Source organism: Salvelinus alpinus, chromosome 6 (genome assembly GCF_045679555.1).
Source record: "Salvelinus alpinus chromosome 6, SLU_Salpinus.1, whole genome shotgun sequence".
Classification (NCBI taxonomy): Eukaryota; Metazoa; Chordata; class Actinopteri; order Salmoniformes; family Salmonidae; genus Salvelinus; species Salvelinus alpinus.
This window is the reverse complement of record NC_092091.1, coordinates 57,681,346-57,694,274: the sequence shown is the minus strand read 5'-3', so window position 1 is coordinate 57,694,274 and position 12,929 is coordinate 57,681,346. Positions and strand designations below refer to the sequence as shown.

At 47.2% G+C, this 12,929-nt stretch overlaps 1 protein-coding gene across 1 annotated transcript; it reads right to left on the bottom strand.

Moving 5' to 3' along the window:
• Positions 1–487: 487 nt before the first annotated feature.
• On the bottom strand, positions 488–12,560 carry LOC139579721 (probable cyclin-dependent serine/threonine-protein kinase DDB_G0292550). Its single transcript, XM_071408551.1, has 25 exons — positions 12,541–12,560; positions 12,219–12,380; positions 11,922–11,999; positions 11,469–11,588; positions 10,848–10,946; positions 10,410–10,577; positions 10,041–10,139; positions 9,015–9,182; positions 8,631–8,777; positions 8,010–8,297; positions 7,758–7,856; positions 7,326–7,424; positions 6,705–6,992; positions 6,453–6,551; positions 6,021–6,161; positions 5,196–5,483; positions 4,944–5,042; positions 4,512–4,610; positions 3,891–4,178; positions 3,639–3,737; positions 3,207–3,347; positions 2,451–2,549; positions 1,470–1,589; positions 1,239–1,322; positions 488–659 (listed from the first exon to the last, which is right to left on the bottom strand). Exons 1-25 carry the CDS (start codon positions 12,558–12,560, stop codon positions 488–490), a joined length of 3,564 nt encoding a protein of 1,187 aa, XP_071264652.1.
• Between the last annotated feature and the right edge of the window lie 369 nt (positions 12,561–12,929).

Genomic DNA, 12,929 nt, shown 5'->3' with positions numbered 1-12,929 from the left:
GGATAAAAGTTATTATTATTGGTTGTAGTAGTATTAGTATTATTAAATAATGGTAAACGTAAATAACACATTTGTTCTAGCTGCAAGTAAGTTGTAGAAATATGGACCAAAATGAAAACTTAACATACCAGAAACTGATGATGATGATTCTGAGGAAGGTTACAGGATATACATTTTTGTATCCTCGAGTCAACTGTAGAAAGATATCAGAGGGCATAATGAGTATTTTAAGGACAGAAAAATGCGTACTAGATACTAATAACTCAAGCAAGATATTTTTTGTAAATGTCCATTTCAATATTTCTATTAATGATCAACTTTTACCTCAGTTGTGACATTTAAAGCCAAAGTAATGTAATCCAAGGAACTTGAATTTTCGTAGGCTTCGATAAACGTACGGTACATCCGGAACTTTAGAATAAGTACACCTTCATTTGACGTTGGAGGGTTTGTGGATGCGGTGGTTGGGGAAACAGTTGTTGTTGTCTTAGCAGCTGTAGTTGACATTGGTGTAGCTGTGGTAGTTACAGCAGCTGTGGTTGTTGTGGCTGAAACATGGGTCGTTGTGTGGTGGGTGTTGGTGGTCTTTGCGGCAACTGTGGTTGTCGATGGTGAAGCTGTGTGTGTATTGGGAGCTGCTGTGGTTGATGTTGGCACTGCTGTGGTTGTTTTGGGAGCAGTTGTAGTTGTTCTAGGGGTGGCTGTTGTCATAGCAGCAGCTGGGGATGATGTTCGTGCAAATGTTGTGGTTGTGGGAGCACTTGCGGTTGTTGTGGGTGCACCTGTTATTGTAGTTGGAGCAGATGTGCTTGTGGTGGTTAGGACGTTGGTTGTTGTTGCTGCATCTTTTGTTGTTGTTGTGGGAGCAGCTGTGGTTGTTGTGGAAGAAGCTGTGGTTGTTGTTGGTGCAACTGTGGTTGTTGTTTCCTCAGCTGTCCTTGTTGAAGCCTCCACAGTAGATGTTATTGGAGTTGTTGTGGTTGGTGCAGATGTGGTTGTAGTGGGAGCAGCTGTATTTGTTGTGGGTGAGGTTTTGGGTCTTGTTGCTGTATCTATGGTTGTTGTTGTTGTATCAGCAGCTGTGGTTGTTGTGTGCGAAGTTTTGGTTGTTGTTGCTGTAGCTGCAGCTGTTGTTGTTGCATCAGCAGCTGTGGTTGATGTAGGAGCAGCTGTGGTTGTTGTGGAAGATGATGTGGTTGTTGCTGGTGCAATTGTGGATTTTGTGTCCTCAGCTGTACTTGTTGAAGCGTCTGCTGTAGATGTTATTGGAGTTGCTATGGTTGTGCTTGGTGCAGATGTGATTGTAGTTGGAGCAGATGTGGCTGTGGTGGGCAGGACATTGGTTATTGTTGCTGCATCTTTTGTTGTTGTAGCAACACCAGATGTTGCTGTGGGAGCAGCTGTGGTTGTTGTGGAAGAAGCTGTGGTTGTAGTTGGTGCAACTGTGGTTGTTGTTTCCTCAGCTGTACTTGTTGAATCCTCCACTGTAGATGTTATTGAAGTTGATGTGGTTGGGGTTGGTGCAGATGTGGTTGTTGTGGGAGCAGCTGTGTTTGTAGTGGGAGCAGCTGTGTTTGTAGTTGGAGCAGCTGTGGTTGTTGTGGGCGAGGTTTTGGGTGTTGTTGCTGTAGCTGTTGTTGTTGTTTCAGCAGCTGTGGTTGTTGTTGGTGCAGATGTGGTTGTGGAATAAATTTCAGTTGATGGATCTGCTGTTGTTGTGGGAGCACTTGCGGTTGTTGTGGGTGAATCTGTTATTGTAGTTAGAGCAGATGTGCTTGTGGTGGTTAGGACGTTGGTGTTTGTTGCTGCATCTTTTGTTGTTGTAGGAACACCAGTTGTTGTTGTGGTAGCAGCTGTGGTTGTTGTGGAAGAAGCTGACATTGTTGTTGGTGCAACTGTGTTTGTTGTTTCCTCAGCTGTACTTGTTGAAGCCTCCGCAATAGATGTTATTGGAGTTGCTGTGGTTGTGGTTGGTGCAGATGTGGTTGTAGTGGGAGCAGCTGTATTTAATGTGGGTGAGGTTTTGGGTCTTGTTGCTGTAGCTGTTGTTGTTGTTGTATCAGCAGCTGTGGTTGATGTGGGCGAGGATTTGGGTGCTGTTGCTGTAGCTGTTGTCTTTGTATCAGCAACTGTGGTTGTTGTGGGAGCAGCTGTGGTTGTTGTGGAAGAAGCTGTGGTTGTTGTTGGTGCAACTGTGGTTGTTGCTTCCTCAGCTGTACTTGTTGAAGCCTCCGCAGTAGATGTTATTGGAGTTGCTGTGGTTGTGGTTGGTGCAAATGTGGTTGTAGTGGGAGCAGCTGTATTTGTTGTGGGCGAGGTTTTGGGTCTTGTTGCTGTAGCAGTTGTTGTTGTATCAGCAGCTGTGGTTGTTGTGGGAGCAACTGTGGTTGTTGTGGAAGAAGCTTTGGTTGTTGTTGGTGCAACTGTGGTTGTTGTTTCCTCAGCTGTACTTGTTGAAGTCTCCGCTGTAGATGTTATTGGAGTTGCTGTGGTTGTGGTTGGTGCAGATGTGGTTGTTGTGGGAGCAGCTGTGTTTGTCGTGGGAGCAGCTGTGGTTGTTGTGAGCGAGGTTTTGGGTGTTATTGCTGTAGCTGTTGTTGTTGTTTCAACAGATGTGGTTGTTGTGGGTGCAGATGTGGTTGTGGAATAAACTTCAGTTGATGGATCTGCGGTTGTTGTGGGAGCACTTGCGGTTGTTGTGGGTGAATCTGTTATTGAAGTTGGAGCAGATGTGCTTGTGGTGGTTAGGACGTTGGTTGTTGTTGCTGCATATTTTGTTGTTGTTGCAACACCAGTTGTTGTTGTGGGAGAAGCTGTGGTTGTTGTGGGTGAATCTGTTATTGAAGTTGGAGCAGATGTGCTTGTGGTGGTTAGGACGTTGGTTGTTGTTGCTGCATCTTTTGTTGTTGTTGCAACACCAGTTGTTGTTGTGGGAGAAGCTGTGGTTGTTGTGGAAGAAGCTGTGGTTGTTGTTGGTGCAACTGTGGTTGTTGTTTCCTCAGCTGTACTTGTTGAAGTCTCCGCTGTAGATGTTATTGGAGTTGTTGTGGTTGGTGCAGATGTGGTGTTAGTGGGAGCAGCTGTATTTGTTGTGGGCGAGGTTTTGGGTGCTGTTGCTGTTGTTGTTGTATCAGCAGCTGTGGTTGTTGTGGGAGCAGCTGTGGTTGTTGTTGGTGCAACTGTGGTTGTTGTTTCCTCAGCTGTACTTGTTGAAGTCTCCAATGTAGATGTTATTGGAGTTGCTGTGGTTGTGGTTGGTGCAGATGTGGTTGTTGTGGGAGCAGCTGTGTTTGTAGTGGGAGCAGCTGTGGTTGTTGTGGGCGAGGTTTTGGGTGTTGTTGCTGTAGCTGTTGTTGTTGTTTCAGCAGATGTGGTTGTTGTGGGTGCAGATGTGGTTGTGGAATAAACTTCAGTTGATGGATCTGCTGTTGTTGTGGGAGCACTTGCGTTTGTTGTGGGTGAATCTGTTATTGAAGTTGGAGCAGATGTGCTTGTTGTGGTTAGGACGTTGGTTGTTGTTGCTGCATCTTTTGTTGTTGTAGCAACACCAGTTGTTGTTGTGGGAGAAGCTGTGGTTGTTGTGGAAGAAGCTGTGGTTGTTGTTGGTGCAACTGTGGTTGTTGTTTCCTCAGCTGTACTTGTTGAAGTCTCCGCTGTAGATGTTATTGGAGTTGCTGTGGTTGTGGTTGGTGCAGATGTGGTTGTAGTGGGAGCAGCTGTTTTTGTAGTGGGAGCAGCTGTGGTTGTTGTGGGCGAGGTTTTGGGTGTTGTTGCTGTAGCTGTTGTTGTTGTATCAGCAGCTGTGGTTGTTGTGGGAGCAGCTGTGGTTGTTGTGGAAGAAGCTGTGGTTGTTGTTGGTGCAACTGTGGTTGTTGTTTCCTCAGCTGTACTTGTTGAAGTCTCCGCGGTAGATGTTATTGGAGTTGCTGTGGTTGTGGTTGGTGCAGATGTGGTTGTTGTGGGAGCAGCTGTATTTGTAGTGGGAGCAGCTGTGTTTGTTGTGGGAGCAGCTGTGGTTGTTGTGGAAGAAGCTGTGGTTGTTGTTGGTGCAACTGTGGTTGTTGTTTCCGCAGCTGTACTTGTTGAAGTCTCCGCTGTAGATGTTATTGGAGTTGCTGTGGTTGTGGTTGGTGCAGATGTGGTTGTTGTGGGAGCAGCTGTGTTTGTAGTGGGAGCAGCTGTGGTTGTTGTGGGCGAGGTTTTGGGTGTTGTTGCTGTAGCTGTTGTTGTTGTTTCAGCAGCTGTGGTTGTTGTTGGTGCAGATGTGGTTGTGGAATAAACTTCAGTTGATGGATCTGCTGTTGTTGTGGGAGCACTTGCGGTTGTTGTGGGTGAATCTGTTATTGAAGTTGGAGCCGATGTGCTTGTGGTGGTTAGGACGTTGGTTGTTGTTGCTGCATCGTTTGTTGTTATAGCAACACCAGTTGTTGTTGTGGGAGAAGCTAAGGTTGTTGTGGAAGAAGCTGTGGTTGTTGTTGGTGCAACTGTGGTTGTTGTTTCCTCAGCTGTACTTGTTGAAGTCTCTGCTGTAGATGTTATTGGAGTTGCTGTGGTTGTGGTTGGTGCAGATGTGGTTGTTGTGGGAGCAGCTGTGTTTGTAGTGGGAGCAGCTGTGGTTGTTGTGGGCGAGGTTTTGGGTGTTGTTGCTGTAGCTATTGTTGTTTTTTCAGCAGCTGTGGTTGTTGTGGGTGCAGATGTGGTTGTGGAATAAACTTCAGTTGATGGATCTGCTGTTGTTGTGGGAGCACTTGCGTTTGTTGTGGGTGAATCTGTTATTGAAGTTGGAGCAGATGTGCTTGTTGTGGTTAGGACGTTGGTTGTTGTTGCTGCATCTTTTGTTGTTGTAGCAACACCAGTTGTTGTTGTGGGAGAAGCTGTGGTTGTTGTGGAAGAAGCTGTGGTTGTTGTTGGTGCAACTGTGGTTGTTGTTTCCTCAGCTGTACTTGTTGAAGTCTCCGCTGTAGATGTTATTGGAGTTGCTGTGGTTGTGGTTGGTGCAGATGTGGTTGTAGTGGGAGCAGCTGTTTTTGTAGTGGGAGCAGCTGTGGTTGTTGTGGGCGAGGTTTTGGGTGTTGTTGCTGTAGCTGTTGTTGTTGTATCAGCAGCTGTGGTTGTTGTGGGAGCAGCTGTGGTTGTTGTGGAAGAAGCTGTGGTTGTTGTTGGTGCAACTGTGGTTGTTGTTTCCTCAGCTGTACTTGTTGAAGTCTCCGCGGTAGATGTTATTGGAGTTGCTGTGGTTGTGGTTGGTGCAGATGTGGTTGTTGTGGGAGCAGCTGTATTTGTAGTGGGAGCAGCTGTGTTTGTTGTGGGAGCAGCTGTGGTTGTTGTGGAAGAAGCTGTGGTTGTTGTTGGTGCAACTGTGGTTGTTGTTTCCGCAGCTGTACTTGTTGAAGTCTCCGCTGTAGATGTTATTGGAGTTGCTGTGGTTGTGGTTGGTGCAGATGTGGTTGTTGTGGGAGCAGCTGTGTTTGTAGTGGGAGCAGCTGTGGTTGTTGTGGGCGAGGTTTTGGGTGTTGTTGCTGTAGCTGTTGTTGTTGTTTCAGCAGCTGTGGTTGTTGTTGGTGCAGATGTGGTTGTGGAATAAACTTCAGTTGATGGATCTGCTGTTGTTGTGGGAGCACTTGCGGTTGTTGTGGGTGAATCTGTTATTGAAGTTGGAGCAGATGTGCTTGTGGTGGTTAGGACGTTGGTTGTTGTTGCTGCATCGTTTGTTGTTATAGCAACACCAGTTGTTGTTGTGGGAGAAGCTAAGGTTGTTGTGGAAGAAGCTGTGGTTGTTGTTGGTGCAACTGTGGTTGTTGTTTCCTCAGCTGTACTTGTTGAAGTCTCTGCTGTAGATGTTATTGGAGTTGCTGTGGTTGTGGTTGGTGCAGATGTGGTGTTAGTGGGAGCAGCTGTATTTGTTGTGGGCGAGGTTTTGGGTGCTGTTGCTGTTGTTGTTGTATCAGCAGCTGTGGTTGTTGTGGGAGCAGCTGTGGTTGTTGTTGGTGCAACTGTGGTTGTTGTTTCCTCAGCTGTACTTGTTGAAGTCTCCAATGTAGATGTTATTGGAGTTGCTGTGGTTGTGGTTGGTGCAGATGTGGTTGTTGTGGGAGCAGCTGTGTTTGTAGTGGGAGCAGCTGTGGTTGTTGTGGGCGAGGTTTTGGGTGTTGTTGCTGTAGCTGTTGTTGTTGTTTCAGCAGATGTGGTTGTTGTGGGTGCAGATGTGGTTGTGGAATAAACTTCAGTTGATGGATCTGCTGTTGTTGTGGGAGCACTTGCGTTTGTTGTGGGTGAATCTGTTATTGAAGTTGGAGCAGATGTGCTTGTTGTGGTTAGGACGTTGGTTGTTGTTGCTGCATCTTTTGTTGTTGTAGCAACACCAGTTGTTGTTGTGGGAGAAGCTGTGGTTGTTGTGGAAGAAGCTGTGGTTGTTGTTGGTGCAACTGTGGTTGTTGTTTCCTCAGCTGTACTTGTTGAAGTCTCCGCTGTAGATGTTATTGGAGTTGCTGTGGTTGTGGTTGGTGCAGATGTGGTTGTAGTGGGAGCAGCTGTTTTTGTAGTGGGAGCAGCTGTGGTTGTTGTGGGCGAGGTTTTGGGTGTTGTTGCTGTAGCTGTTGTTGTTGTATCAGCAGCTGTGGTTGTTGTGGGAGCAGCTGTGGTTGTTGTGGAAGAAGCTGTGGTTGTTGTTGGTGCAACTGTGGTTGTTGTTTCCTCAGCTGTACTTGTTGAAGTCTCCGCGGTAGATGTTATTGGAGTTGCTGTGGTTGTGGTTGGTGCAGATGTGGTTGTTGTGGGAGCAGCTGTATTTGTAGTGGGAGCAGCTGTGTTTGTTGTGGGAGCAGCTGTGGTTGTTGTGGAAGAAGCTGTGGTTGTTGTTGGTGCAACTGTGGTTGTTGTTTCCGCAGCTGTACTTGTTGAAGTCTCCGCTGTAGATGTTATTGGAGTTGCTGTGGTTGTGGTTGGTGCAGATGTGGTTGTTGTGGGAGCAGCTGTGTTTGTAGTGGGAGCAGCTGTGGTTGTTGTGGGCGAGGTTTTGGGTGTTGTTGCTGTAGCTGTTGTTGTTGTTTCAGCAGCTGTGGTTGTTGTTGGTGCAGATGTGGTTGTGGAATAAACTTCAGTTGATGGATCTGCTGTTGTTGTGGGAGCACTTGCGGTTGTTGTGGGTGAATCTGTTATTGAAGTTGGAGCCGATGTGCTTCTGGTGGTTAGGACGTTGGTTGTTGTTGCTGCATCGTTTGTTGTTATAGCAACACCAGTTGTTGTTGTGGGAGAAGCTAAGGTTGTTGTGGAAGAAGCTGTGGTTGTTGTTGGTGCAACTGTGGTTGTTGTTTCCTCAGCTGTACTTGTTGAAGTCTCTGCTGTAGATGTTATTGGAGTTGCTGTGGTTGTGGTTGGTGCAGATGTGGTTGTTGTGGGAGCAGCTGTGTTTGTAGTGGGAGCAGCTGTGGTTGTTGTGGGCGAGGTTTTGGGTGTTGTTGCTGTAGCTATTGTTGTTTTTTCAGCAGCTGTGGTTGTTGTGGGTGCAGATGTGGTTGTGGAATAAACTTCAGTTGATGGATCTGCTGTTGTTGTGGGAGCACTTGCGTTTGTTGTGGGTGAATCTGTTATTGAAGTTGGAGCAGATGTGCTTGTTGTGGTTAGGACGTTGGTTGTTGTTGCTGCATCTTTTGTTGTTGTAGCAACACCAGTTGTTGTTGTGGGAGAAGCTGTGGTTGTTGTGGAAGAAGCTGTGGTTGTTGTTGGTGCAACTGTGGTTGTTGTTTCCTCAGCTGTACTTGTTGAAGTCTCCGCTGTAGATGTTATTGGAGTTGCTGTGGTTGTGGTTGGTGCAGATGTGGTTGTAGTGGGAGCAGCTGTTTTTGTAGTGGGAGCAGCTGTGGTTGTTGTGGGCGAGGTTTTGGGTGTTGTTGCTGTAGCTGTTGTTGTTGTATCAGCAGCTGTGGTTGTTGTGGGAGCAGCTGTGGTTGTTGTGGAAGAAGCTGTGGTTGTTGTTGGTGCAACTGTGGTTGTTGTTTCCTCAGCTGTACTTGTTGAAGTCTCCGCGGTAGATGTTATTGGAGTTGCTGTGGTTGTGGTTGGTGCAGATGTGGTTGTTGTGGGAGCAGCTGTATTTGTAGTGGGAGCAGCTGTGTTTGTTGTGGGAGCAGCTGTGGTTGTTGTGGAAGAAGCTGTGGTTGTTGTTGGTGCAACTGTGGTTGTTGTTTCCGCAGCTGTACTTGTTGAAGTCTCCGCTGTAGATGTTATTGGAGTTGCTGTGGTTGTGGTTGGTGCAGATGTGGTTGTTGTGGGAGCAGCTGTGTTTGTAGTGGGAGCAGCTGTGGTTGTTGTGGGCGAGGTTTTGGGTGTTGTTGCTGTAGCTGTTGTTGTTGTTTCAGCAGCTGTGGTTGTTGTTGGTGCAGATGTGGTTGTGGAATAAACTTCAGTTGATGGATCTGCTGTTGTTGTGGGAGCACTTGCGGTTGTTGTGGGTGAATCTGTTATTGAAGTTGGAGCAGATGTGCTTGTGGTGGTTAGGACGTTGGTTGTTGTTGCTGCATCGTTTGTTGTTATAGCAACACCAGTTGTTGTTGTGGGAGAAGCTAAGGTTGTTGTGGAAGAAGCTGTGGTTGTTGTTGGTGCAACTGTGGTTGTTGTTTCCTCAGCTGTACTTGTTGAAGTCTCTGCTGTAGATGTTATTGGAGTTGCTGTGGTTGTGGTTGGTGCAGATGTGGTTGTTGTGGGAGCAGCTGTGTTTGTAGTGGGAGCAGCTGTGGTTGTTGTGGGCGAGGTTTTGGGTGCTGTTGCTGTAGCTGTAGCTGTTGCCGTTGTATCAGCAGCTGTGGTTGTTGAGGGAGCAGCTGTGGTTGTTGTGGACGCAGCTGTGGTTGTTGTGGAAGCAGCTGTGGTTGTTGTGGAAGAGGTTTTGGGTGTTGTTGCTGTAGCTGTTGTTGTTGTATCAGCAGCTGTGGTTGTTGTGGGAGCAGCTGTGGTTGTTGTGGAAGAAGCTGTGGTTGTTGTTGGTGCAACTGTGGTTGTTGTTTCCTCAGCTGTACTTGTTGAAGTCTCCGCGGTAGATGTTATTGGAGTTGCTGTGGTTGTGGTTGGTGCAGATGTGGTTGTTGTGGGAGCAGCTGTGTTTGTAGTGGGAGCAGCTGTGTTTGTAGTGGGAGCAGCTGTGGTTGTTGTGGGCGAGGTTTTGGGTGCTGTTGCTGTAGCTGTAGCTGTTGTCGTTGTATCAGCAGCTGTGGTTGTTGTTGGCGAGGTTTTGGGTGTTGTTGCTGTAGCTGTGGTTGTTGTGGAAGCAGCTGTGGTTGTTGTGGAAGATGATGTGGTTGTTGCTGTTGCAATTGTGGATTTTGTGTCCTCAGCTGTACTTGTTGAAGCGTCTGCTGTAGATGTTATTGGAGTTGCTATGGTTGTGCTTGGTGCAGATGTGATTGTAGTTGGAGCAGCTGTGGTTGTTGTGGGCGAGGTTTTGGGTGTTGTTGCTTTAGCTGTTGTTGTTGTTTCAGCAGCTGTGGTTGTTGTTGGTGCAGATGTGGTTGTGGAATAAACTTCAGTTGATGGATCTGCTGTTGTTGTGGGAGCACTTGCGGTTGTTGTGGGTGAATCTATTATTGTAGTTGGAGCAAATGTGCTTGTGGTGGTTAGGACGTTGGTTGTTGCTGCATCTTTTGTTGATGTAGCAACACCAGTTGTTGTTTTGGGAGCAGCTGTGGTTGTTGTGGAAGAAGCTGTGGTTGTAGTTGGTGCAACTGTGGTTGTTGTTTCCTCAGCTGTACTTGTTGAAGCCTCAGCTGTAGATGTTATTGGAGTTGCTGTGGTTGTGGTTGGTGCAGATGTGGTTGTTGTGGGAGCAGCTGTATTTGTTGTGGGTGAGGTTTTGGGTCTTGTTGCTGTGGCTGTTGTTGTTGTTGTATCAGCAGCTGTGGTTGATGTGGGCGAGGTTTTGGGTGCTGTTGCTGCAGCTGTTGTTGTTGTATCAGCAGCTGTGGTTGTTTTGGGAGCAGCTGTGGTTGTTGTGGAAGAAGCTGTGGGTATTGTTGGTGCAACTGTGGTTGTTGTTTCCTCAGCTGTACTTGTTGATGTCTCCGCTGTAGATGTTATTGGAGTTGCTGTGGTTGTGGTCAGTGTAGATGTGGTTGTTGTGGGAGCAGCTGTGTTTGTAGTGGGAGCAGCTGTAGTTGTTGTGGGTGCAGATGTGGTTGTGGAATAAACTTCAGTTGATGGATCTGCTGTTGTTGTGGGAGCATTTGCGGTTGATGTGGGTGAATCTGTTATTGTAGTTGGAGCAGATATGCTTGTGGTGGTTAGGACGTTGGTTGTTGTTGTTGCATCTTTTGTTGTTGTAGCAACACCAGTTGTTGTTGTGGGAGCAGCTGTGGTTGTTGTGGAAGAAGCTCTGGTTGTTGTTGGTGCAACTGTGGTTGTTGTTTCCTCAGCTGTACTTGTTGAAGTCTCCGCGGTAGATGTTATTGGAGTTGCTGTGGTTGTGGTTGGTGCAGATGTGGTTGTTGTGGGAGCAGCTGTGTTTGTAGTGGGAGCAGCTGTGGTTGTTGTGGGTGAGGTTTTGGGTGTTGTTGCTGTAGCTGTAGCTGTTGTTGTTGTATAAGCAGCTGTGGTTGTTGTGGGTGCAGATGTGGTTGTGGAATAAACTTCAGTTGATGGATCTGCTGTTGTTGTGGGAGCACTTGCGGTTGTTGTCGGTGAATCTGTTATTGAAGTTGGAGAAGATGTGCTTGTGGTGGTTAGGTCGTTGGTTGTTGTTGCTGCATCTTTTGTTGTTGTAGCAACACCAGTTGTTGTTGTGGGAGCAGCTGTGGTTGTTGTGGAAGAAGCTGTGGTTGTTGTTGGTGCAACTGTGGTTGTTGTTTCCTCAGCTGTACTTGTTGAAGTCTCCGCTGTAGATGTTATTGGAGTTGCTGTGGTTGTGGTTGGTGCAGATGTGGTTTTTGTGGGAGCAGCTGTGTTTGTAGTTGGAGCAGCTGTGGTTGTTGTGGGCAAGGTTTTGGGTGTTGTTGCTGTAGCTGTTGTTGTTGTTTCAGCAGCTGTGGTTGTTGTGGGTGCAGATGTGGTTGTGGAATAAACTTCAGTTGATGGATCTGCTGTTGTTGTGGGAGCACTTGCGGTTGTTGTGGGTGAATCTGTTATTGTAGTTGGAGCAGATGTGCTTGTGGTGGTTAGGATGTTGGTTGTTGTTGCTGCATCTTTTGTCGTTGTAGCAACACCAGTTGTTGTTGTGGGAGCAGCTGTGGTTGTTGTGGAATAAGCTGTGGTTGTTGTTGGTGCAACTGTGGTTGTTGTTTCCTCAGCTGTCCTTGTTGAAGTCTCCACTGTAGATGTTATTGGAGTTGCTGTGGTTGGGGTTGGTGCAGATGTGGTTGTTCTGGGAGCAGCTGTGTTTGTAGTGGGAGCAGATGTGGTTGTTGTGGGAGCAGCTGTGGTTGTTGTGGAAGAACCTGTGGTGGTTGTTGGTGCAACTGTGGTTGTTGTTTCCTCAGCTGTACTTGTTGAAGTCTCCGCTGTAGATGTTATTGGAGTTGCTGTGGTTGTGGTTGCTGCAGATGTGGTTGTTGTGGGAGCAGCTGTGTTTGTAGTGGGAGCAGCTGTGTTTGTAGTTGGAGCAGCTGTGGTTGTTGTGGGCGAGGTTTTGGGTGTTGTTGCTGTAGCTGTTGTTGTTGTTTCAGCAGCTGTGGTTGTTGTGGGTGCAGATGTGGTTGTGGAATAAACTTCAGTTGATGGATCTGCTGTTGTTGTGGGAGCACTTGCGGTTGTTGTGGGTGAATCTGTTTTTGAAGTTGGAGCAGATGTGCTTGTGGTGGTTAGGACGTTGGTTGTTGTTGCTGGATCTTTTGTTGTTGTAGCAACACCAGTTGTTGTTGTGGGAGCAGCTGTGGTTGTTGTGGAAGAAGCTGTGGTTGTTGTTGGTGCAACTTTGTTTGTTGTTTCCTCAGCTGTACTTGTTGAAGTCTCCGCTGTAGATGTTATTGGAGTTGCTGTGGTTGTGGTTGGTGCAGATGTGGTTGTAGTGGGAGCAGCTGTATTTGTTTTGGGTGAGGTTTTGGGTCTTGTTGCTGTAGCTGTTGTTGTTGTTGTATCAGCAGCTGTGGTTGATGTGGGCGAGGTTTTGGGTGCTGTTGCTGTAGCTGTTGTTGTTGTATCAGCAGCTGTGGTTGTTGTGGGAGCAGCTGTGGTTGTTGTGGAAGAAGCTGTGGTTATTGTTGGTGCAACTGTGGTTGTTGTTTCATCAGCTGTACTTGTTGAAGTCTCCGCTGTAGATGTTATTGGAGTTGCTGTGGTTGTGGTTAGTGTAGATGTGGTTGTTGTGGGAGCAGCTGTGTTTGTAGTGGGAGCAGCTGTAGTTGTTGTGGGTGCAGCTGTGGTTGTTGTGGGCGAGGTTTTGGGTGTTGTTGCTGTAGCTGTTGTTGTTGTTTCAGCAGATGTGGTTGTTGTGGGTGCAGATGTGGTTGTGAAATAAACTTCAGTTGATGGATCTGCTGTTGTTGTGGGAGCATTTGCGGTTGTTGTGGGTGAATCTGTTATTGTAGTTGGAGCAGATGTGCTTGTGGTGGTTAGGACGTTGGTTGTTGTTGTTGCATCTTTTGTTGTTGTAGCAACACCAGTTGTTGTTGTGGGAGCAGCTGTGGTTGTTGTGGACGAAGCTGTGGTTGTTGTTGGTGAAACTGTGGTTGTTGTTTCCTCAGCTGTACTTGTTGAAGTCTCCGCTGTAGATGTTATTGGAGTTGCTGTGGTTGTGGTTGGTGTAGATGTGGTTGTTGTGGGCACAGCTGTGTTTGTAGTGGGAGCAGCTGTGGTTGTGGGTGAGGTTTTGGGTGTTGTTGCTGTAGCTGTTGTTGTTGTTTCAGCAGCTGTGGTTGTTGTGGGTGCATCTGTGGTGGTTGTAGCTACAGCTGTACTTGTCGTAGCTGCTGCTGTAGATGTCATTAATTTTGATGTGGTTGTTTTGG